Below are 24,443 nucleotides of genomic sequence, written 5' to 3' on the forward strand. Positions count from 1 at the left end.
CTGTCAGTTCATAAGTCTGTTTCTATTAAAGCTGCAGCACTCCTTTTGTAGCCTCCGTGGGATGGTTTCAGCATTTTTCACAAGCTCCCTTCCTTAAGTTATTTTCACTCCCTCTTATTCAGGTGCTGTCTATATTAGGTACGTTTATTAGCTCAGTTGGTTGAATGGCTAGCATGTGGTTCAGAATAATGCCAACAGCGTGGGGTCAATTCCCCTTCTGGCTGAGGTAGGCTTACCTCCTCGCCCCAACAGAGTGGAAGACAATGGCAAACCACCAAAAGAAAAAAAAACTGCCAAGGAAATAGCTCAGGGTGAAGCATCAGCAGGCAATAAGCCAAGGACCTGCCTTCAGGGAGAGCACATATGAACGAATGAATGAATATCAGGTACAACTTCCCAACTGTAAAGGATATGATAACAGCAGCAAAGATACACATGGGGCAGGATTTTTAGGTTAGCGTGCGGACGCAATCGGCAGGCCCGGGAGCAGCTGGGGAACGGGCTGTCGCCCGTGATCGGCCCCCAATCACGATTTCGCGCTGGCTGAAATGCATGCTGAAACGCTCATTGTTGCCGGGGTGGGGGCAGAAGGAGGGCGGGCACTGACGTAAGGGTGAGCGTGGGGGAGCGCGGAACGAAAGCTCCCTGAAGGCAGAATGCTGCATTAGGGAGCTGAAGAGTTTAAAAGCAATAAATTAAAAGATTTTAAAATCCAGAAAAAAATGTCCACGTATCAGAATCAGTCGCTTGAACATATAGATGATGACAATTCTGTCATTTCATTTTTTTTAAAATTTAATAACAGAAACTTCATCCCGCCCTTGAATGAGGTTTCATCAAAAATACAAAGTCCGTCTGGCAAATTTGCCTGTCCGCCAACTGTAAGGTTGGACAGGCCACGAAAAGTCGGGAACAATTGGAACTTTAATGGGCTTAATTTGTCCTCTTAATTGTCAGCGGGCGCGCTTCTGACTTTCGCGCGCACGCGCGTCCACTGACTGAAATATCATGCGATCACGTCGGGACACTTGCCCGACATCATCACACTCTATTTTACGCTCAAGCGGGTCGGACGCACACCCGCATGCCGAGCTAAAAATTCTGCCCATGAAAGTGACCTGCCCTCTCAATTTCCCTCCTTTACGTGGGGCAGTGAAGGGAGGGGTGGAGAACATCGTTTAGCACCTTACCATTTTAACTGTTTGAGACTTGTAGTTTACTGTTTTGGAAGTGGCACGCATTAACCCTTGGATTGCATTTTAGTGACCATAAATATAAATGGCTATGCAATTAGTGGCACAAAATTTTCTGTAACCAGTCAAGGAACAGCACGTGCTGAAAGTTAGATTTACCACTGCCAGTTTAATCTCCAGTAGATCTTGCACAGCAAGTTGCTGGAAATGGGAGATGGAAACAACATGGTACATTCTTCAGGACATCTGGAATCTAACTGAACAGGGCAACCAATTGTGTATCTTCTGAATCAATCAGTGCAGGATTGGAATGAACAGGGCAGACTTTGAACCAGGAAATGTAAGTTAGAATAGTGAATTCACTGTCAAATCAAGTGCAGAAAGAGAAATAAAGAGAGGGAAAGAAAGATTGGATTAAGAGAGAAGAAAAGAGAGGCTGAAAGAAGAAGTTGAAAGAGTTATTACATTTTTTTAAGAAGTCTCCAACATCAAGAACTTGTGTTTATATAGTGCCTTTAATGTAGTAAAATGTTCCAAGTTGTATTATCAAAGAAAATCTGACGCTCTGCCACACAAGAAGATATTAGGGAAGATGACCAAAAGCTTGGTCAAATATGTGGCTTTTATGGGGCATCTTAAAGAATAAAAGAGGGTTAGAGAGACAGAGAGTTTTAGGGAGGGAATTCCAGAGTTTAGGGCCTTGCCAGCTGAATGTAACACTTCCAATGCTGGAGCGATTAAAATTATGGATGCTGGAGAAGCTAGAATTGGAGCAGCGCAGATATCTTGGAGGGCTACAATGATATCGTGAGGCTATGGATGAATTTGAAACAGGAATTTTAAAATGGAGGCTGGCTTAACCAGGAGTGAATATAGATCAGCGAGCACAACGGTGATGGGTGAATGGGACTTGGTTTGGGTTAGGACCCAGATAACAGAGTTTTGGATGGCCTCAAGTTCAACAGCAATTAAACACTGAAGAAATGAGTTCCACCCCTGCAATAGTTCATTTTCAGTGCCAGATAAGTGTTACTTATTGCCAGTCAACCTATCACTAAGTTTTAAGTGGCCTACTTCTGCTCCTATTTCGTATGTTCGTTTCACGCTTTTAAAAAGGGTACTTAGATTGAAATGGACAAAGCCTAACTTTGTGTGGCGAATTTAGTTCCTACCTAATGCGCAAGTACAGAAATTTTGCTCTCTCCAATTCACTGAATGGTGAGTCAGAAGGCAAGATGTTGTTTTCACAAAGCCAATGGCGGAGGGGTACAATTCAGACAGCAATGTCCAGATTTTTAACCACTTACCTGCCCTGGCCTGAAATAGCTGTGTGATTTGCCCATTAATAATGGTGAGTACCATTGCCCTCATTTTATTGACAGGAAAGTCTGGGGTAATGTGTATAGAAGTTGACATTATTTCATGCAGCTTGCATGGATATCTTCTTTTAGCTAACTTGTTCATCTTGTGTATATAAGTTGACAATCGGTGAACGAATGGGTGTATTTTGTGGCACCAATATTTAAGAGTGTGTTGAATTCCTCAACTAAGTTTAAAAAGTGCCACCAGGAAGTTTTTTTTTTAAATAACTACAATCAAAACTGATCCCTACAATAAACTGAAGCCAGATTTCACAAATGTGACAGGACTTGGAAACTATTCTTGCAATCCCAAAATAAAATTCATTTTTTAAAGTTAAATCACCCTAAAAGGAATCAATACTTGGTATTTTGTCCAATTTTGAAATCTATCCTTCGTGATTCAGGAAGGGCCACTGCAACCTTAAGAACAATAAATGAAGGGACTGTTGTTTTGTGCGTTAGAATTACCTTTGGATATTAAAGTAAACCATGCAATTTCTACTAAACATGAGCATTAGATTACACCTTGTCAGGGATTCAGCTAGTAAGTGATCTGCTTTGCAGCTCTTTGAGTGTTAATACTATTTTCCATCTACATGGTAGTTTTATGGTCCTCAGTGGTATCCAGTGATGGTTCAATTATGTACGTGAGAAAAATGTACTGTGAAATATTCCAGAATCAGCAATGATGTAATCTAATTTCAAGAACGAACCAAAATATCTCCTTTATTGAGGAGATATGTATCCTCAGGACCTGCAGTGGTTCGACAGGTAGACATCGGGTTAACAAATAAAATGTTACCATATGCATCCACGCTGTTCATAATTGATTAATTGTGTATGATTGGATTGTGAGAATTGAACGTCAAATTCAACTTAAAATAAGCAGCAAGTTTACAGGGGGAAAGCGCAAAGCAGCTGGTATTAAGCAAGGACGTCTACAAAAGAAAATTAGTTTAGACATGAAAGCTATGAAAGATATTCTAATGTGTATCATCTGAGAGATTAATCACGGCAAGTCTTACTTCAAAACTTTTGACTTCTTCCTCGCCGTCCTCATCCTCTTCTACATGACAGCTCTGCAGTAAAAACATGTTGAAATGTCTCAGTGAAATGTATTTCAATTTAGAACATGTAACACTTTAAACAGCTATAATCAGAATTCCTGGCTCATGAATTTTACTTCAAATTCAAAAATGGCTCACTACGTCAATTGCACCTCTCTTGCTGCAAAACGTATCTGTGGGCAGAATATTGTGCTCTTCAGGCACGTGTGCGCCCAGCCCAAACGAGCATAGAATGACCCACGATGAAGTCGGGCGAGCATCCCAACGTCATCGCGCACTCGTGCAATATTTCGGTCGGCGGGCGGGCGGGCAGGCAGGCAAATCGGCCAGGTGGCCTTTGGATTTTCTGCAAGACCTCATCCACGGGCGGGATGAGGTTTTGATCAGTGAATATAAAAACGTTCCAGACCCATTTCTCACATGTCCCTGTTCATGTGACAATTTTAAATTAAATTCAAAGACACAGTCCGAAACATAATACTCTTATAAACCATATAACTACATCAAAATGGAGGTCTCCCAGATATTTGGTGACAGAATTAGATATCATACAGTCAAAAGGCACACAAAACAGTCACTTGTGTCGTTGTGGCGTCTGCACAATGATAACTTCAAATCTTTCTCCATGTCCGTTCTAATTCAGGTCTTTCATCTGGCGCAAGTTGGAGGAGCGCGTCCGCCTGCTCTCTGATAAAGTCTGCCCACATGTGCACCTTTGGAGGTCTCCATGGCGAGGATGGCGGACGCCATGGAGACCCTGGTCCAGCAGAATGCGGAAACGTGTGTAGACTCTCTTGCGGGAGCCATGGGTGAGGGAAATGGGGCACCTGGACGTCCCTCCAGGTGCTCCTTCCTCTCAAGGAGTCAGGCTGAGACCCCTGGACATCCATAGGGAAGAGGAGCGGCAACTGGGCACCCAGGGTCATCCACTCAGGAATCTCAGAGGCTGTCCTCTCCCTGAGTCCCCTTTGCCTGTGAGCCCCTCAACCCCATCCTCTGTCACCTTCCTCCTCCTGCAGCTACAGTCCTCACTGTCCTGGCATATTATGCAAGACACAGTCTGCTAACTGTAAATTGTATTTAGTTGTATGCAGGTGGTGGACATTAACTGGAGATTCACTAGGGCCCCTGCAAAATGGAACAGACTGAAACTGTAATTATTGGTTGGGGAGGTGCATGTTTGTAATGTGTTTCCCTGTTAGTAAATGCTTATGAAAGTCTGTAAAGATTGACTGCACTTCTATCTTTCACTACCTGATCTTCTGGATTGTAGCACAGAACACCATTATAATTCATCCTTGCTGGTGCATACTGAAGGACATCAGCATGTCTACCACGTATTTAAGTTACATCCTCAGCAACCCAGTTGCACATTCAATGACCACTCTTGTGCTCATGTGGTTGTTGTACTGTTATTATGCATCAGTGGGGAGGCTCTTCAGAGGTGTCATCAGCCATGTCCTTAGAAGGTATGTCTCCAAACAGCCATTCTCCAAAGTCTTCTTGGAGTTTGGAAGATCTGTGAGAGATTTGACTGGCATAGAATGAAGGCAGCATGGCAGGTTCCTGGATATCTTGCGCAGAAATGCATGATAATCTTCCAGTGGATCCTAGTTAAACATCCGTAGAGTGAAATTTCCTTTGATGAATAGCGCTGGCTGTTTGAAAGGTGTTTTGATTGCCACTTAGGTCCATCTATCCCTGAGCCTGTGGGAATCCAGCCATTGCCACAAATCTGTCAGCTCTCTTGTTTCGACTGGCTTCATCGGTTGTAAAATGGACATAATTGGCTGCCTTAGCATCGGTCACCTGTGAGATGCAGTTGTGTGCAGCACATTGTAAAATCCTGCAGACGTCACAAACAGATCCCTGAAAGAAGCCAGAGGCAAAGAAATTCAGGGCTGTGGTGACCATGATGGCCACTGGCAATGCATGGCCACCTGGTCCACTGGCAAGGAGGTCTCATTCCAAGAGGCTGCAGGAATCAGCAATGACCTGCCAGGAAAGAATCATTCTCCTAAGATGGTGTTGCTGAGTCATACCCAGAGAGTTGATCCTCTGTTGGTATACCCTGTGTTGGGGATGTCGTCTCCTTGCGAGCTGGAGCTCTGTGTTCACCTTCTCTATCTGGAGCGGCAGGTGGATGAGGAAAAGGCAGCAGCTGCTGCTACTGGTGTTGCTCCTGCTGCTGGTGGTGTTGCTGGTGCTGCTGTTTCTCATCAGTGGTTGCAGGCAGAGCTGCATAAGCCACTCCACGCTGCATTTTGTTACCTTCCCAATGCTGACTTAATCGCTTACAGTTTTTCTGCCCCTGGGAGTCTGATGTGCAGCCTCCCGTGCAATTCTCTGTGCCCGCTTTCCAACTTGCCCAATCCAACGGGCTCTACAAAATCCAGTCTATTATGATCGCAACTGAATAAATGTTCACGCACCATTAATTGTTTACTAAATCTGGTTCATTATTGACTCTAAAGCCAACTGCTGCTGATTGCTAAGTGTTTACCCCCTGGGTCACCTTCCAACTCCGTGCCATCTTGCACCCACCCACCCACCTAAACCTCTCCCATCAGTTCCATTCTGATTGCCTCCTGAGAGCAAGATTACATATTGTGAATCTCTGCAAAGTTTTCTGCCATATGAGAAGAATAAAGCGACCATAAAGCCATTTGTTCACCCCATCATAACTTTGGAAGAACTATCCAATGTAAATTATTTTATCTGAAGAGAAGAATTGAGTCTTAATATTTATATAAATGATTTGCATTGAATTTATTTATCAATGAAATTCAATCATTACCTTCGCCATAATGTCAGCATAAGCCATGTAGAGGAAATCTTCTTCCAGGTTACTGAGGAAATTAGAAGAAAATGTTCTAAGTGTAATGTAAAATCATACCTGAATTACTTCAGGATATTTTTAAGCCTTTATATCTTAGTTTGGTTTAGAGAACATGGGCTCGAATTCCCAAGGAGTTCTGATCTCCCTCCATAACTTTGGCAGACTGTCCGCAGAAACCTTAAAGAAGCAGTGTAAATGGCTATTTACGTCATTTCTCCAGGTTTTCCAATGAAGTTACAATGAATTATCAGGAGAATCCCCACAGAAAATTTACCCCCCATGATCATACCACCAACTATTATACTCATACGGCATGATAATAGAATAACGAGCCAGAGATAGTGAACTAAAATCCTATTGTCAAGTGGTGAGGTAGAATTCAATGATCAGATCATCCCTTGCCCAATCTGGCCATCACATGACTACAAATTGTAGTTGACTCTTAATGTCCTCAGGATAACCAGAGATCAGCAGTAAATGCTGCCTTGCTGGTATCATCTCTATCTTAAGAACGAGAAAGGAGTAATGAATACAGACCCAGAGTGTCCTCTGAGATGCTCTTGCTCCACATTGTAACTTTGTCAGAAGTGCGGAGGAATCGCCATTTACACACCAAGTTAATTTAGTAGTGTGGAAGTGGCTCCAAGGAAATCCTGAGCTTCTGGAGCTAAAAAGTTAGTTGACATGGATTTACTGCCCATAGATGAAATTTTGGCTCAGCCTTTCATAGAAAACTACAGTCCATCGCAACTTCTGACTTATCTTTTAATGAGGTGTTTTTTGCTTCTCAAAGGTCATAGCAGGGATTAATCAACATTATCAGTTCGAAACTTTACCTTTTCCACTTTGTACCTATGTAGCCAAATTCAATAACTATAGTTTAATATGAAATAGTTCCTGATGCTTAGTACCTTTTCTTTCCGATTAGTATTATGTGTGTATCTCCATAAGGTGCCCCCGTCACTTACCTCCTTTCAAGGTTGAAGAGTCCAAACTTTTCTAATATTTCCTCATCGCTCTGTTCTCAGTCCCAAACAATGTGCCTTAGACTTACCCAAAAGCTTACCTATCTGTTCAATAGCAACGTGACAGGATAGATTCAATAAGTCATTTCAGCAAGTTCAGTTTAGAAATTTCAGCACCATAAATGGTAGCACTCCATACGCTGAACCATAAAACAAATTAGTACGCTTTTTTTCGTTCTTGGGATGTGGGCGTCGCTGGCTAGGCCAGCATTTATTGCCCATCCCAAATTGCCCTTGTTCAGAGGGCATTCAAGAGTCAACCACATTGCTGTGGGTCTGAAGTCACATGTAGGCTAGCAGATTTCCTTCCCTAAAGGGCATTAGTGAACTAGATGGGTTTTTACGACAATCGGCAATGGTTTCATGGCTGTCATCAGACTTTTAATTCCAGATTTTTATTGGGTTCAAATTTCACCATCTACCAGGCTGGCATTCAAATTCATTACCCTGAGTCTCTGATTACTAGTCCAGTGACAATACCACTATGCCACCAACTCCCCAACCTTAGCTCATTCATCCAGCGAGATATTACAGTCATCCTTTCAAAACACCCAATAACTTCTGAAATGATTGACGTATTACTTTATCACTGTACCCAGATACCAATTCCATACACTTATGACTCTTTATGTGAAGAACTACAGCAGGCAGGCCTCATATAGACAATTGGTGGTGAGTCATTTTTAGTGTTGCTACCCTGTCCCCGCCATCGACACTGATAAAATGGAGTGGTAGAGAATCCAAATTCAGAGCCATTTTCTTGAAATGAATATATTGGCTCAACACAAGTTCAGAAATAAAAAAGAAAGCAGTAAAAACAAAAATTGTTGTATATACTCAGCAGATCAGGCAGCATCGGTGGAGAGAATCAGAGTTAATGTTTCAGGTCGATGCCTTTTCATCAGAACTCCAGATAGAAATGTAAGAGTTTTTAAGGCAGTGGAAGGGGAGAAGGTGCAGGAAGAACGAAAGAGAAGGTCTGTAATAGGGTGGAGAGCAGGGGAGATTAAATAACAAAAGATTTAATGATCCAAGAGCCAAAGAGAGTGGCAATGGGTATAGTAAAGAAACAAAGGTTGTGTCCAGATGAAAAGAAAGCAAGGTGCCATATCACAAGCAAAGAAAGTGTTAACAAGAGGACAACATTAAGGGGTATTGCAATTGCCAATGATGGTAAAAAGTCTCGGCTTTGCAAGCCAGGGAAAGTGTATTGATGCAGGATAGCAAGAGAAGGCCACATGGGTAATGGCTTGCCATTATGATGCCATCCACATCAAGAAGGTAGGAATGGAACATAGAGCTGGAAATTCATTCTTGTCCCATTTCTCACGTGCGAACTGAGCAGCGACAACAAACACTGTGTCTGCACTGAGGAGGTCCCCTTGTGTCAACAAGAGGTGACCAACATACTGGAAGTAGTATTCATGCCCCAAGGGACAGTTTGCCAATTGCGAGGAGGAGCAAGGGTCTACGGTAAGTACTGGGGTAACATTTGGGAGTTGATGTGCCTGGGCTGGCAGCCGCCCCCAATTTACATGTGGGCCATAAGAATTACTCCTGCTCCTCTTGTCTTCTTGGCTTCAGGTTCAGGTAGGTTTTTAGGCCTGAGCTTTGTGGTTCCTCCCTTGTCAAAAGTAGAAACAAAGAAAAGCAAGTTATTCTAATTGTACTATTCTGTTAAGCCTACCATTTTTCAGTTAAAGCTGTCCGACTGAAAAGAAGAATGAGTTGGTGAAGTGGGTCCAGTCGTTTGGTTCCCTCCTCTTCTTCCACTGGTTTTTCCTCCCCCGGTTTCTAAAGAAATAAACAGATAAACTTATAAATAAACTGAAATTCCATTGAAAAATTGTGGCACTAATTACTAACGTACCTGACACAGGTTCTCTAATAAAAACCTTAAAATATACAGTACAGTTTTCAGTGAAAACATTTCACAATACAGCCAGTTAATTGCTCTGAATGTAACATAAAACCACGTCATAATATCACAAAAGAACAGATTATCCCTGCTGAACCAGAATTGACTTTGGACAGTTGCAGCACTTTTTCAGGTCTCAAATAAGGACAAAAAATTGTTATGATCCCAGCTGATGTTACTATTGGACCAGCCAGATCCCAGGGTGGAACCCAGCTTGATAGACCCTAACTTTTTTTTGTTTAGAAACATGGAGTAGCTACTGAACAGAGTCACAGGAGTCAGCTGATGAACTATTAACAAAAGAATAGAGTATTTATTAAACAGGAAAAGATACTCCTTCACCCACAACTATACTTTTACAGATATATACAGATTTGTAAGGATAACACAAGTTACAAAAGCTATCTTATACTCTAATGTTCACAGTAAGCACACAGTCCATGTAAACCAATAGGTGACCTGTGGTCAGACACAACACTCTGAAACCAAGTGACAGATGCCATCCTAAACTGATGCTATGGGTCTCTCCCTCAACTCCCCCCAAGCGCTTGAAACTGTGAGCCAACCAGTCTCACTGAACCCCGTTATTCACATGAGGGTTTCTAATCTCCACTCCCTAAGAACTTGCGTCCTGCAGCTTCTCCCTTTAAGCTTTCTCTGCTCCTCACTCTTAACTTCACTTAACAGGACCTTATCCAGATTCCTGTTCATTTCCTTTGACTAGAAGTTTTTCTCGGGAACCCTCTTCTTCTGTTCTTTGGGGAAAACTGCTTCCTGCAGCTCCTTCCTGTCCAGCTTCTCCTGGCAGCTGGTTTCAACTTTAGTTTGGGACTTGCTATCTGTCCCTCCTCCTATGCTGCTTCTGCTTCTTCTTTCAACTCTAGAGCACACTGACCAACTGAACCCAAACTGCTTTTAGTTTCTGTCTATATGTATGTGTGGGACCTCTCTCTCCTGGACCCCTGTTGCTAGGCAACAGCACAGTTTTTTTTCTACTTTGTTTTTAACTTCCCTTCAAGAGTCATAAAATCTCATTAAAATGTAGGCATCTTTTAAAGTGAAACTAAAACTCAGGTTTTATCCTTTTAACCCGCAAATATAGAAATACAAATTAAACTTAAACTTAAAGATCTACCTTATTCCCAGCACACCACAATACACACATAACTTACTTAAACTATCTCCATTTCCTTAGACTAGGAACAAGCAGGAGGTCAATCGACATCTATGTAGAGAACAGACAACTAACATCTGAATAAGAGGATAAAGCCAAAATCTTGATAACCTGTTCTCTTCACATGTGTTCATTACCTTGCTGTATGTCTTGAACCTTTTCTGCTTTTCAAATTCAAATTTCCAGTATTGGTTGTATTTTGCTCTTTATTTGCTTTTCATGTGTCTGTAATCAATCTTTCGATCATCCCCCCCTTAATCTTTCCTTTCTGTGTGGTCAGTGCCCGTTATGTTTTGCTCCTTCTTGGCACATGGACATCGCTAGCAAGGCCAGCATTTACTGCCCATCCCTGGTGGCCCTTGAGAAATTGATGGTGAGCCATCATCCTGAACCGCTGCAGTCGGGTAGATGCCAGCGTTGTAGCTATACTGGAACAGCTTGGCTAGGGGCACGGCTAGTTCTGGAGCACAATTCTTCAGCACCACAGCTGGGGTGTTGTCAGAATCCATATCCTTTGCTGTGCCCTGTGCACTTAGCCGTCTCTTGAGATTGCGTGGAGTCTGTTTTCATTTCCCCTAGTGGTGAGGTGCCCTGAGATGCTTCTTCATATTCTAGATACGATAGGAATGTAAGTTTTTTTTTCGGTGTGTCTGACCAGCTGGGAACTAGAAATCTGTCTTGCAGATTCCAGAATGGTAAGTGTGAAAAAACTGTAGCTTTTCAAGGAATGCTGTTATGCCCATATTGAACCTAAAAATGTGACAACAATAATCTATCTTGTGAATCTATGAAATTTTAACTAAAATTAAGCTTTCTGTTTTGCACTGAAATGCAGCTCTGCAATATTCGTAACATGTTTGTATGACATTCCTCGGTGCACTATTTTAACAAAGGCATTTTTTTTTTGAACGGATTACCACCTTTGCTAAAATAATGTACAAAGGAGTTCCCTATGAATGATTTAACGTGCCCATTGCCCATGTCAGAGCAATGAAAAAGGACATCAAGTCCTGGTAGAAAGGTAAAAGCAAAGGCATGACAATAATGACACTACTTCACATTTCTATTACCTTATTAGATTCCACGCAAATCAGGCTGCACAAAGGCCAACAGCAAAAGTGTTACTTACAGCTATATCTTCTATTAGTTTGTCTTCAAAATAATGTTCCTCAGTCTCAATCCAGGATTTCTCATAGCCTTGAAGGAAGAGATTGACAGCCCGGTGCCTGAAGGGAAATACACCAATGACAGTTATGACAAGATTATTTGCTTAGCTTGTTACATTAGGACCTTATTACTTTTCATATAATGTTAAACTGATTATAGGAATGAATGCTGCCGTCTGAAGCCCAGGTTATAGCATTGTCCTGTCAGTCATTGCCACCAGCTGCAGCAATATCTGGTCACTTCGCACCTCAAGCTAGATTTCTTCACCTGCTTCAATTTGATTAAGGCTTTCTTTAAATAATGTAAAGGAGAAGGATGACCATGTCAACATAAATTGGCAGTTAATCTCTCATCGAAATTTCTGTTCATAAATGTTGGAGCCTATCTTTACAACAGTTTTAAAAATAACACAATTTTTCCAATTCTTCTTGTAAGATGTAGCACCAATATCAAACACCCTTGAGAAAGAAAATTTACAAGGGAGGCCTCACATGAATTCAGCGGCACAGAAAGTTACTGTCACAAACTGTATTAATTTCTGGGCGCTGTATCTCAGAGAGGATATACTGGCCTAGGAGAATGTGCAGTGCAGATTCACCAGAATGATACGGGCATTAAAAGAGTTAAATTATGTGCAGATTGGGCTTGTACACCTTTTAAATATAGGAGATTAAGGGCTGAAATAATTGAGATGTTTAAGATTATTAAAGGAGTCGATAAGGTGAATACAATGGGAGAATCAAGAACATAGAGGCATAACCTTAAACTTGGAGCTGGTCATTCACAGATTATATCAGGCAACTGTTCTTCATGCAAAGGGTAGTGAAAATCTAGAACTTTCTTCCCCAAAACGCTGTTGAGTGTAGGTCAAATGAAAATCTCAAAACTGAGACTTTAGTTAGGTAAGGGTATTATGGGCTACAGAGCCAAGGCAGGTGGATGGAGTTAAGATACAGGGTCAGTCATGAACTTATTGAATGGCAGAACATGATCAAGGGGCTAAATGGCCTACTCCTGTTGCTACGTTCCTTTGAAGCAGCAAACTAATGCTAATGCCCCATTTATCTAACGGTGCTATTGGGCTAGGATTTCCCGGTCGGTGACTGGGGGGCAGGGCCTGCTCGCCGATGCATAAAATGACACGGGATGATGTCGGGCGGAACTCCCAATGTCACCCCACCTCATTTCAATTTTCAGGTCGGCGGGGGCTCAGCCAAATCAGCTGTGCGTCCGCCAACCTGTCAATGGCCTATTGAGGCCATTGACAAAGTAACTGAAGTAATTAGTGGACCTGCCCGTCCAACCTTAAGGTTGGCGGGCAGGCCGGGAGCCCTGGTGGGCATTGGAAAAAGCATGAAACCTCATCCAAGGGTGGGATGAGGTTTCATGTAGGTTTTTAAAAATTTAATAAAAGTGTATTTAAAAGTGATGGACAGGGGACATGTCAGGGAATTTTTTTTTCTCTGTTTTTAACATTTTTTTATTGTGGAGCTGATCTCCCTGAGGCAGCACTTAGCCTCAGGGAGATGAGTGCGCGCTTTCGTATGCATGCGTGAAATAGCACACTCTCGGCTCAGGGAATCACCACACCTCCACCCCCCCCACCCCCCTCAGTCACCGCCACCACAGGGAGCGCATGGCGCTTCCTTGCGGACGTCACGCTGGGCGGGCCTTAATTGGCCCGCCCACGTAAAATGGCGGCGCACCCCCGATCGGGGGCATCAATTGGAGGTGCGCCCGCTCCTGAACTTGCCCCCAGACAGGGGGAAAATTCTGCCCATTGTTGATAGTAATACCAATTTGTCTGCAGTGTGCTATAATGGTACATAAGGCCACAATGTTGCCTCTGAAGGCTCTACCAGAACTCTTTATAGAAGTTCAGACTTAGGCAGCCATCAGTTTCGTTTGGAAAAAGTAAAACAACAGATTTGCTTTGTCCCAGCGGCAAGTTTTTCTGCACCTGTAAATTGTCACCATCTTTTTCAGCTGCACATGTGACTGGGGTACAATGCTGGCAAAGTAACCATGGGGCAAGCTGTAGCTGATGGTCAGTAAAGCAACATTTTCCCAAACCTGCATTGCAATGTATAAATGCTTTGAGTGGTGAGCTTCGCCAGTATCTGGAAAGGCAGCTACACTATAAATGTAACCATCGGCTACTGGAGCTGCATGGACTGCTGATTGGCTCAGCTTGTCTACAGACGCAAAAGTTGGATTTTGCCAGTCATTAGCACTCCTGTTGAAGGATCGAGCGAATGTTTGCAATTTTAGGACAACATTCCTCGCTTATCCATGCCTTTGTTACCTCCAGAGTAGACCTCTCCGGTACCAAACTCTGTACTTTCCCTTTCTACATCTTATAAAAATTCCATTGTACCCCAGTCTAAAATGTCACTGCCCAAATCCCACCTCACGTTAAGTTACACTTTCTCATTACTTCGGATCTTACCAACCTCCTGTGACTTTCCATTTCTGATTACAAAATCTTCATCCTCAATTTATAAATCCCTCTGAGGCCTTGGCACTACAAGGTCCATCATCCAAGCACATACTGGATGCTGGTGGTGAGTAAGGAGTCTTAATTTTAAAAAATCTTTTCGTAGAAATCTAATTTTGTTTGTACTTAGCATTTAACAGAAACCTATAGTTTAAATTTTAAAGTTCCCAGCCTTAAACTCTGTTTTAAGGTCTCCACCGGGTGAGCTGTGGGGCTTAGTTAATTAAAGAAGCAGCTGAAACTGGTTCCTCTGTGACTGGGTCATCTAGCCTTTGTCTTGGGAGCATATAAAGCCAGCTAAATTAGTGCGACTTAGCAATTGAGTGCGAGTTAGAATAGAGTGCTGGGAGTTGGGTGATCAACAGAGTTAGGGAGGAAGGGAAAGAAGTATTCCTTTGTTTGTGCTTTTGGCACCTGATAACATGGGAGGGGTGGCGGCCTTAAAGAGCAAGGGGAACCGGGCCCAAGACCAGAGCAAGACCGGGAACCAGCAAGAGAGGAGCAGTGTCCTGGGTACGTAGGACCTGGTATTTCTATTGTCCAGTCTTTAAAGTAAAAATTGGTCTTTAGTTTAGATTAAGTAGTGTTTAAAGAATAAGAAGTATGGTCCTTAGTATATACTTCATATTCCTTAAACTAGAGGAAGTAAAAGTAAAGGGAGTAATTTAAGGATAAGTCATGGCAGGGCAGCTCAGTCACATGGAATGCTCCTCCTGTGCGATGTGGGAAGTCAGGGACACTTCCAGTGTCCAGGGCAACCACAGGTACACGAAGTGTCTCCAGCTGCAACTACTTGAAGTCCTTGTTTTGGAGCTGGAGCTGCGGCTGGAGTCGTTGTGGGGCATCTGCAAGGCTGAGATCTTTGTGGATAGCATGTACAGTGAGGTGGTCACACTGCAGGTAAAGAGTGTATAGGCAGAAAGGGAATGCGTGACTGCCAGACTGAGTAAAAGCACGAGGCAGATAGTGCAGGCAACCCCTGGGTCTATCTCCCTCTCTAACAGATCTTCCATTTTGGATACTGCTGGGGAGATGGTTTCTCAGGGACTGCAGCAAGAGTCAGGTCCATGGCACCACATGTAGCTCAGCTGCATGGTGGGGTTGGGCGGGTGGGGCAGAAAAAAGAGTGGGAGAACAATAGTGTTAGGAAATTCTATCATAATGAAAACAGATAGACATTTCTGTGGCTGTAGAAGTGACACGAGGATGGTATGTTGCCTCCCTGGTGCCAGGGTCAAGGATGTCACTGAGCAGCTGCAGGACATTCTGAAGGGGGAGGGTGAACAACCAGAGGTTGTGGTCCATATTGGCACCAAAACATAAGTAAAATAAAAGGATGAGGTCCTGAAAGCAGAATATAGGGAGCTAGGAAATAAATTAAAAAGCAGGATCTCAAATGTGCTAATCTCAGGATTACTCCCATTGCCACATCGTAGTGAAATCAGGAATAGGAGAATAGACCAGATGAGTATGTGGCTGGACAGACTGTGTAGGAGGGAGGGATTTAGGTTCCTGAGGCATTGGAATTGATTCTGGAGAAGGTGGGACCTATACAAGCTGGACGGGTTGCACCCCAGCAGCACTGGGACCAATATCCTCACAAGAGTATTCGCTAGTACTATGAGGGAGGATTTAAACTAGAGAGGCAGGGGAATGGGAACCTAAGCGAGGAGATACAAGAGAGGGAAACAAAGATACAAATGAACGACAGTAAAGTAGAAAGCAAAAGTGGAAGGCAGAGGAAACAAGGGCTAGCAGCAAATAGGGCCATAGTACAAAAAGAAGAGTAAAATTGTTAAAAAGAACAGTCTAAAGGCACTGTATCTGAATGCACGGAGCATTTGCAATAAGGTAGGCGAATTAACAGCCCAAATAGATGCAAACAGGTATGATATAATTGTGATTATGTAGACATGGCTGCAGGGTGACTAAGGCTGGGAACTGAATATCCAAGGGTATTCAATATTTAGGAAGGACAGGCAAAAAGGAAAAGGAGGTGGGGTGGCGTGGTTAATTAAGGACCAAATAAGTGTAATAGTGAGAAAGGATATTGGCTTAGAAAATCTAGATGGAGAATGAGGCTGGGTGGAGCTAAGAAGCGACAAGGGGTGGAAAACATTACTGGGAGTTGTCCATAGGCTTCCAAACAGTAGTGGTAAGGTAGGGGAAGAGCATTAAACAAGAAATTAGAGATGCATCTAATGAGGGTGCTGCAGTAATCATGGGTGACTTTAATCTACATACAGAGTGGGCAAACCAAATTAGCAATAATACCGTGGTGGATGAATTCCTGGAGTGTGTACAAGATTATTTCTTAGACCAGTACATCGAGGAGCCAACTAGGGAATGGGCTATCCTAGATTTGGTATTGTGCAATGAGAAGGGGTTAATTAACAATCTTGTTGTGCAGGTTACTTTAGGACAGAGTGACCATAATGTGATAGAATTCTTTATTAGGATGGAAAAGTAAAGTAGTCCAATCTGAAACGAGGGTCCTAAATCTAAACACAGAAAGCTACAAAGGTATGAGGTGTGAGTTGGCTAAGATAGGTTGGGGACCTTTAATATTTAAGGAACAAATGCATGCATTGCAACAGTTATACATTCCTTTCAGGAGCAAAAACACAACAGGAAAAGCAGCCCAACTATAGCTAACAAAATAAATTAAGTATAGTATTAGATCCAAAGAGGAGTCATATAAAGTTGCTAGAAAAAGTAGCAAGCCTGAGGATTGGAAGCAGTTTAGAATTCAGCAAAGGAGGGCCAAGAGATTGATTGAGGGAGGAAAAATAGAATGTGAGTAAACGTGCAAGGAACATAAAAGTAGACTGTAAAAGCTTCTATAAGTATGTATGAAGAAAAAGATTAGTGAAGACAAATGTAGGTCCCTTACAGTCTGAAACGGGGGAATTTATAATAGAGAACAAGGAAATGGCAGTGCAATTAAACATTACTTTAGTTTTGTCTACATGGAAGAAGACACAAATAACTTCCTAGGAATGCTAGGATCCACGGGTTTAGCGAGAAGGAGGAATTGAAGGAAATCAGTATGACTAAAAAAAAGTGCTAGAGAAATTAATGGGACTGAAAGCCGACAAATCCCAGAGCCTGATAATCTACATTCCAGGGTACTAAAGGAGGTGGCCATAGAAGTAGTGGATGCATTGGTTGTCATCTTCCAAAATTCTGTAGATTCTGGAACAGTCCTGGCAGATTGGGGTGGCAAATGTAACCACACTATTTAAAAAAGGAGGGAGGAAGAAAACAGGGAATTAAAGACCTGTTAGCCTAACATCAGTAGTAGAGAAAATGCTAGAGTCTATTATAAAGAATGTGATAACAGGACGCTTAGAAAATGTCAACAGGATTAGACAAAGTCAACATGGAATTATGAAAGGGAAATCATGTTCGACAAACCTACTGGAGTTTTTTGAGGACGTAACTAGTAGAGTAGATAAGGGAGAACCAGTGGATGTGCTGTATTTGGATTTTCAGAAAGCTTTTGATAAAGTCCTATATAAGAGGTTAGGTAAGGTGTAAAATTAAAGCACATAGGATTGGGGGTAATATATTGGCATGCATTGAGAATTGGTTAACAGACAGGAAACAGAGTAGGAATAAATGGGTCTTTTTTGGAGTGGCAGGCAGTGACTGGTGGGGTACTGCAAGGATCAGTGCTTGGGCCCGGGCTATTTACAATAAATATCAGTGATATGGATGAGGGAACCAAACGTAATATTCCCAAGTTTGCTGATGACACAAAACTATGTGGTGAGGAGCATGTAAAGAGGCGTCAAGGCAATTTGGACAAGTTGATTGAGTGGGCAAATACGTGGTAGATACAGTTTAATGTGGATAAGTTTGAAGTCATCCACTTTGGTAAGAAAAACAGAATGGCAGAGTATTATTTAAATGGTGTTAGATTGGGAAATGCTGATGTACAAAGGGACCTGGGTGTCCATGTACACCACTCACTGAAAGCAAGCATGCAGGTGCAGCAAGTACTTAGCTATGTTGGCCTTCATTGCAAAAGGATTTGAATACAGGAGCAAGGATGTCTTACTGCAGCTGTACAGGGCCTTGGTGAGACCACACCTGGCGTATTGTGTGCAATATTGGTCTCCTTACCTAAGAAAGAATATATTTGCCATAGAGGGAGTACAGCTAAGGTTCACCAGACTGATTCCTGGGATGGCAGAATTGTCGTATGAGGAGAGATTGGGTTAATTAGGCCTGTATTCACTGGAGTTTAGAAGGTTGAGAGGATCTCACTGAAACGTATAAAATTCTGACAGGGCTGGACAGACTGGATGCAGGGATGATATTTCCTCTGGCTGGGGGTCTAGAACAAGGGGTCACAGTCTTAGGATATGGGGTTCTACTTCACTCAGAGGGTAGTGAACATGTGGAATTCTCTACTACAGAAGGCTGTGGAGTATAGTTAGGAGAGAGGTGAAATATAAGCTGGTCTAAGGTGGAGGGCGGGGGGAGAGAGAAGTTGAGGGTGGGGTGGTTGTGGGGATAAGCAAGCAGTGATAGGAGCAGATAATCAAAAGATGTCACAGACAAAAGGATCAAAGAGGTGTTGAAGGTGGTGATATTATCTAAGAAAAGTGCTAATTAAGAATGGATGGCAGGATACTCAAGGTACAGCTCTAGTGGGGGTGGGGTGGAAAGACTAACAAGGTATTAGTTCTAGATTTAAAAATAATGGAAATAGGTAGGAAAAGAAGAATCTATATAAATTATTGTAAAAAAAAGGGGAGGGGGGAGAAACGGGGTGGGGATGTGGGGAGGGGGAGTTTAAGACCTAAAGTTGTTGAATTCAATATTCAGCCCGGAAGGCTGTAAAGTGCCTAGTCTCTTTATGGGGTATGTGGAACATTCCTTGTTCCTGTCCTACTCCGGCCCCCTCCCACAACTCTTTCTCCGGTACATCGATGATTACTTCGGTGCTGCTTCATGCTCTCGTCGGGACCTGGAAAAATTTATTAATTTTGCTTCCAATCTCCACCCCTCCATCATTTTCACATGGTCCATCTCTGACACTTCTCTTCCCTTCCTTGACCTCTCTGTCTCAATTTCTGATGATAGACTGTCCACCAATATCCATTACAAGCCTACCGACTCCCACAGCTACCTCGACTACAGCTCCTCACACCCCGCTTCCTGTAAGAACTCCATCCCATTCTCTCAGTTCCTTCACCTCCGTCGCATCTGTTCTGATGACGCTACCTTCAAAAACAGCTCCTCTGACATGTCCTCCTTCTTCCTTAACCGAGGTTTTCCACCCACAGTCGTTGACAGGGCCCTCAACTGTGTCCGGCCCATATCCCGCGCATCCGCCCTCACGCCTTCTCCTCCCTCCCAGAAACATGATAGGGTCCCCCTTGTCCTCACTTATCACCCCACCAGCCTCCGCATTCAAAGGATCATCCTCCGTCATTTCCGCCAACTCCAGCATGATGCCACCACCAAACACATCTTCCCTTCACCCCCCCGGCGGCATTCTTCCTTGACCCTCCGGGACACCCTGGTCCACTCCTCCATCACCCCCTACTCCTCAACCCCCACCTATGGCACCTCCCCATGCCCACGCAGAAGATGCAACACCTGCCCCTTCACTTCCTCTCTCCTCACCGTCCAAGGACCCAAACACTCCTTTCAAGTGAAGCAGCATTTCACTTGCATTTCCCCTAACTTAGTCTACTGCATTATTTGCTCCCAATGCGGTCTCCTCTACATTGGAGAGACCAAACGCAAACTGGGCGACCGCTTTGCAGACCACCTGCGGTCTGTCCGCAAGAAAGACCCAAACCTCCCTGTCGCTTGCCATTTTAACACTCCACCCTGCTCTCTTGCCCACATGTCTGTCCTTGGCTTGCTGCATTGTTCCAGTGAAACCCAACGCAAACTGGAGGAACAGCACCTCATCTTCCGACTAGGTACTTTACAGCCTTCCGGGCTGAATATTGAATTCAACAACTTTAGATCTTAAACTCCCCCTCCCCCCATCCCCACCCCGTTTCTTCCCCCTCCCTTTTGTTTTTTTTTCAATAATTTATATAGATTCTTCTTTTCCCACCTATTTCCATTATTTTTAAATCTACAACTAATACCTTGTTAGTCTTTCCACCCCACCCCCACTAAAGCTGTACTTTGAGTATCCTGCCATCCATTCTTAATTAGCACTTTTCTTAGATAATATCACCACCTTCAACACCTCTTTGATCCTTTTGTCTGTGACATCTTTTGATTATCTGCTCCTATCACTGCTTGCTTGTCCCTACAACCACCCCACCCTCAACTTCTCTCTCCCCCCCGCCCACCACCTTAGACCAGCTTATATTTCACCTCTCTCCCAACTATACTTCAGTTCTGCCGAAGGGTCATGAGGACTCGAAACGTCAACTCTTTTCTTCTCCACCGATGCTGCCAGGCCTGCTGAGTTTTTCCAGGTAATTATATTTAAGAAGGAAATAGATTTCTAGACTCTAAATGCGTCAAGTATATAAGGAGAGAGCAGGAGTATGGCACTGAGGTAGAGGATCAGCCATGATCATATTGAATGGCAGAGCAAGCTCGAAGGGCCGAATAACCTATTCCTGCTCCTCTTTTCTATGTTTCTAGACCATTTGAGGCTCTGTCGTTGGCTTCTTATGGATTCCCTTGTCCCTCTATCCATCAGTCATAGCAGTGTCTTCAGCCGTACTCATACTCCCACCATATTTGTCTGCACTGTTATTTCCCTCTCTATTTTCAAAAGCCTTCTCAACACCAACCTCTTCAATAATCTTATTGGAACATAAGAAATAGGAACAGGAGTAGACCATTTGGCCCCTCAAGCCTGCTCCACCATTCAATAAGATCATGGCTGATCTTCTTGTGTTTCGATTTCCACATTCCCGTTTAACCCCGAAAACCTAACAATAATCTATCTACCTCTGCCTTAAAAATATTCAAGGGCCCCACCTCCACCATCTCCTGAGGCAGAGAATTCAAAAGTCGCACATGTCGATTGTTCTGTAACCTGATCTCCTCTGTGAAGTGTCCTAGGATATCTGCCAAGTTAGACTTGGAGGTCAATACAAGCTGTTGATGCAGTCAAATAAACAGGCACTCATTTGCAGTTTGGAATATGTTAGGCTGGACGTTCGCTACCGAGGCAAGAAGCTCAAGCCAGGAAATTTCCCAACTCGGCAGACTCACCTCGGTATAAAGTACCCTGTCAAACGCAGTTTTTGCTATGGGGGTGGGGAGGTTGTGCTGGATGAAGTCGGCCCCCCACCAGAAACAGATCAGAGGTGGTCACAGAAGCGACCAAGTGCCAAAATAGGCTGTTTAAAAGACCCCTTTTAGTCCACTGGGACTTCATCCTAGTTGTTTGCTTATATTTTAGGCCCTCTAGCCCTCATCCCTCACACCGCATAATGTTATTCACAATAACTGCTTGTTGTGGAAGAACAAGTCCAAAGCTAGGGTGGAATTGTCCTAGATTTGCATTAAGTGCAGTAGCGGGCGGGTAAAACGAGGCTTTACCCGCCAGCCACAATGGAGGCTTCTCAGGCCGTATCATCCCAAATCTGCCACGTTAATTATGCATTCCTGGGAAACTGGCCTTTCAATGGCGGGTGGGCTCTCATTCGCCTGCCATGCCATCACCTCACCTCTTCATTACACCGGACACCATATTTAAAGTCTAGCCGCACGCACACCTCTCAGCGTTTCCAGCCCACGACTGCTGCACGGAAGACATGGCCCGGAAAGGCAAGAAGACTGCAGCCCCCATGTTCAATGACGCATCCTCAAGCGCCTTTTGGATCCAGTGGAGGCCTGCCATGATGTTCTTTAACCCCACTCTGGCTGCCGGATGGGCAGCAACATCATCAATCTGGCCTTGGTCAGCGCCAATGCCCTTCAAAAGAGGACAGCCACCCAGTGCCACAAGAGGATGAATGATCTCCTCCGTTACGCTAGGGTAAGTCTACTCATCACTCTTAACTCACAAACCCATCACACATCCACAGGGCGCTCACTCACTGCCAGTTCAAGGAACGTCACCATTCACTTTCTCATACACACCTTCACTGTCCTCATCCCGTCCATGCGACCACTCACCACCCACACATGCCAAGCATACTTATCTGGACTGGCAGGCAACCTGCTTGCACTCTCTCCATCTTTATTTATGCAGGACAAGCTGGCACACAACAACAGGGAGAGGTCGCAGACTGGTGGAGGAATGCCTGAAATCAAGGTCCTTGCGGGACTTTGAAAACAGAGCCATCGAGGATCTGGACTAGTCCTGTGCTGACGGTGAGATCGGTGGTGCTCTACGAAGTGAGGATCCAGCAGTACAACATTCATCAGACAACTATGCAGTGAGTGATGCATCCTGTTTCACAGGCCACTGCCATGCACTAATTAACTCTCCCTGCTTTCAAAGACACATCTGGGAAATAGCCAAGGGAGTCCATGACCCAGGGCCTCCAATCAAGACCCGAGGGAAGCTCAGAAGAGGAATCCGCTGAAACCCTCCTTGAAGTCCTGTCACAGCACTCACCCACACCCTCCACCAGCGCAGAGACACACACCATGGGGGGAACCAGCTTAGAGTAGCCTTGGGATCACAATCAGATGAGCACATCGTACTGTCTGATCCACAGCAGGTGGCGGCAGGGACTTCCCAGGTCCCCGGCACTCGAAGGACCGCTGGAGGCCAGGAATTTGCTGAGTCCAAGTCAGATGACAAGCCTCTGGGCTCAGTCACGTCACCGTTGCTGGAGCTGCAAAGGTAAGCCCAGGAACATCTGGAAGGGATGCCCGCTGCACTCCTCAGATCGCAAGGCATGATGGAGGATTCTGTCTGCCTTCAGGCTGAGGTGATAGCGCCAACATGCCAATGTACCGTGGTCAACGTAGGTAGAATGGCAGCAGCAACAGAAACCTTGGACTAGGACGTCGCTCCTGCACTGCTGTGCAGGCTCAACTCCATCATCGATGCCATAGTTGGCCTCCAACAGTGTGTATGCAAGAGAGGTGTGGGGCAGCCCGAACTCACTCCAGCTACCCCTTCTCCTCAAAATGTCAGCCTGGGGCCCTCAGGCACCCATAGGTTGGAGGATCAGCAAGTGTACCTCCAGGGGCCACCCATCCAGGTGACTCCGGAAGTGTCTGGCCCTTCCGAATCCCCTCTTCCTGTGACCTCAGCAGCTCCAGATCCACAGGCCAAGGAGGGTGCTACTGCCACACAGCAGGACCCTGAAAGCAGGCTGGGATGCTCCAGGTCTCAGCCCTCCAGAGGATGCCCGCCAAGGTCATCACAGACAACATGGCGTAGCGGTCAGCAGGCTGCCTCCACCTCCGCTGTGGATGTCAGGGGAGCAACAAGACATAGCGGCAGGGTTAGGAAAGTTAAGAAGATGTCATTGCACAGCCAGGGCAAGGGTGATAATCACTTGTACATAATGTTCACTATTGTCAATAAACTCCCAAGGATGTCTCCCTGCCTATGGCTCTTTGTTCTGATGAGCAGCGTTCGTGTCGCTCAGATGTGAAACCTTTCTGCACAAGATAAAGGCAGGTGTCTTAGCCCAGGGCCTCTTCCCTGTGCTTTGTGTAGCCTTCATACCAAAGTGATGGTCCGGCCTCACACTCCCTGGACACATTACTGATGCCTGCATCAGTGCTTGTCATTGCTGCCGGAACGTCGTGGGCAGACATCACCGAGTTCCATCATTCTCTCTGTGTGCTCTCAGCACCTTTAAAGTGGGGCTGGCCCCCATCTCTTCAGCATCTGTGACCAGTGACTCTGTGCTCCTGAAGGGATCAGGTGGTGAAGGTGGACAAAGGATCAAGTGCTTTTAAAGTTTCCATGATATGAGCTGCCCTTGGACAGACAGGAGTCAGACATTCTGGGGGTTAGTGAAGATCTATGGAGTGTCCTCACTGCATGTTGTCATCATCCTCCTGCAATCCAGTGACTATTAGGGCCTTCACTGTGTTTCTATGACAGGAGCTTTATCACAGAGGGTATGTGTGCTGCCATAAGCCAGACTGGAGTCAAACGTTCACAGATGCAATGCGAGGACCCATGGTGTCTCCTCACTACATGTCATCATCATCATCCACAAATCTAGCAGCAATGAGGGCCTCCCGAGCGCGCCTGCCTCGTTTGGCCAGTGTGAGGGCCTCATCGCCGT

The 24,443-nt window shown here is 44.4% G+C and overlaps 1 protein-coding gene across 1 annotated transcript in view; it reads right to left on the reverse strand.

Moving 5' to 3' along the window:
- Positions 1-24,443, reverse strand: part of ryr2a (ryanodine receptor 2a (cardiac)) — a 794,383-nt gene that overhangs the window by 109,476 nt on the left and 660,464 nt on the right. Inside the window, exons 75-78 of the mRNA XM_078557297.1 lie at positions 11,707-11,803; positions 9,173-9,279; positions 6,419-6,470; positions 3,580-3,633 (exon numbers count right to left, since the gene is read on the reverse strand). Of these exons, the coding sequence (XP_078413423.1) occupies positions 3,580-3,633; positions 6,419-6,470; positions 9,173-9,279; positions 11,707-11,803 (310 nt within the window). The remainder of the gene's footprint in view (positions 1-3,579; positions 3,634-6,418; positions 6,471-9,172; positions 9,280-11,706; positions 11,804-24,443) is intronic.

The sequence above is a fragment of the Cetorhinus maximus genome, chromosome 14 (assembly GCF_964194155.1).
Source record: "Cetorhinus maximus chromosome 14, sCetMax3.hap1.1, whole genome shotgun sequence".
NCBI classification, from domain to species: Eukaryota; Metazoa; Chordata; class Chondrichthyes; order Lamniformes; family Cetorhinidae; genus Cetorhinus; species Cetorhinus maximus.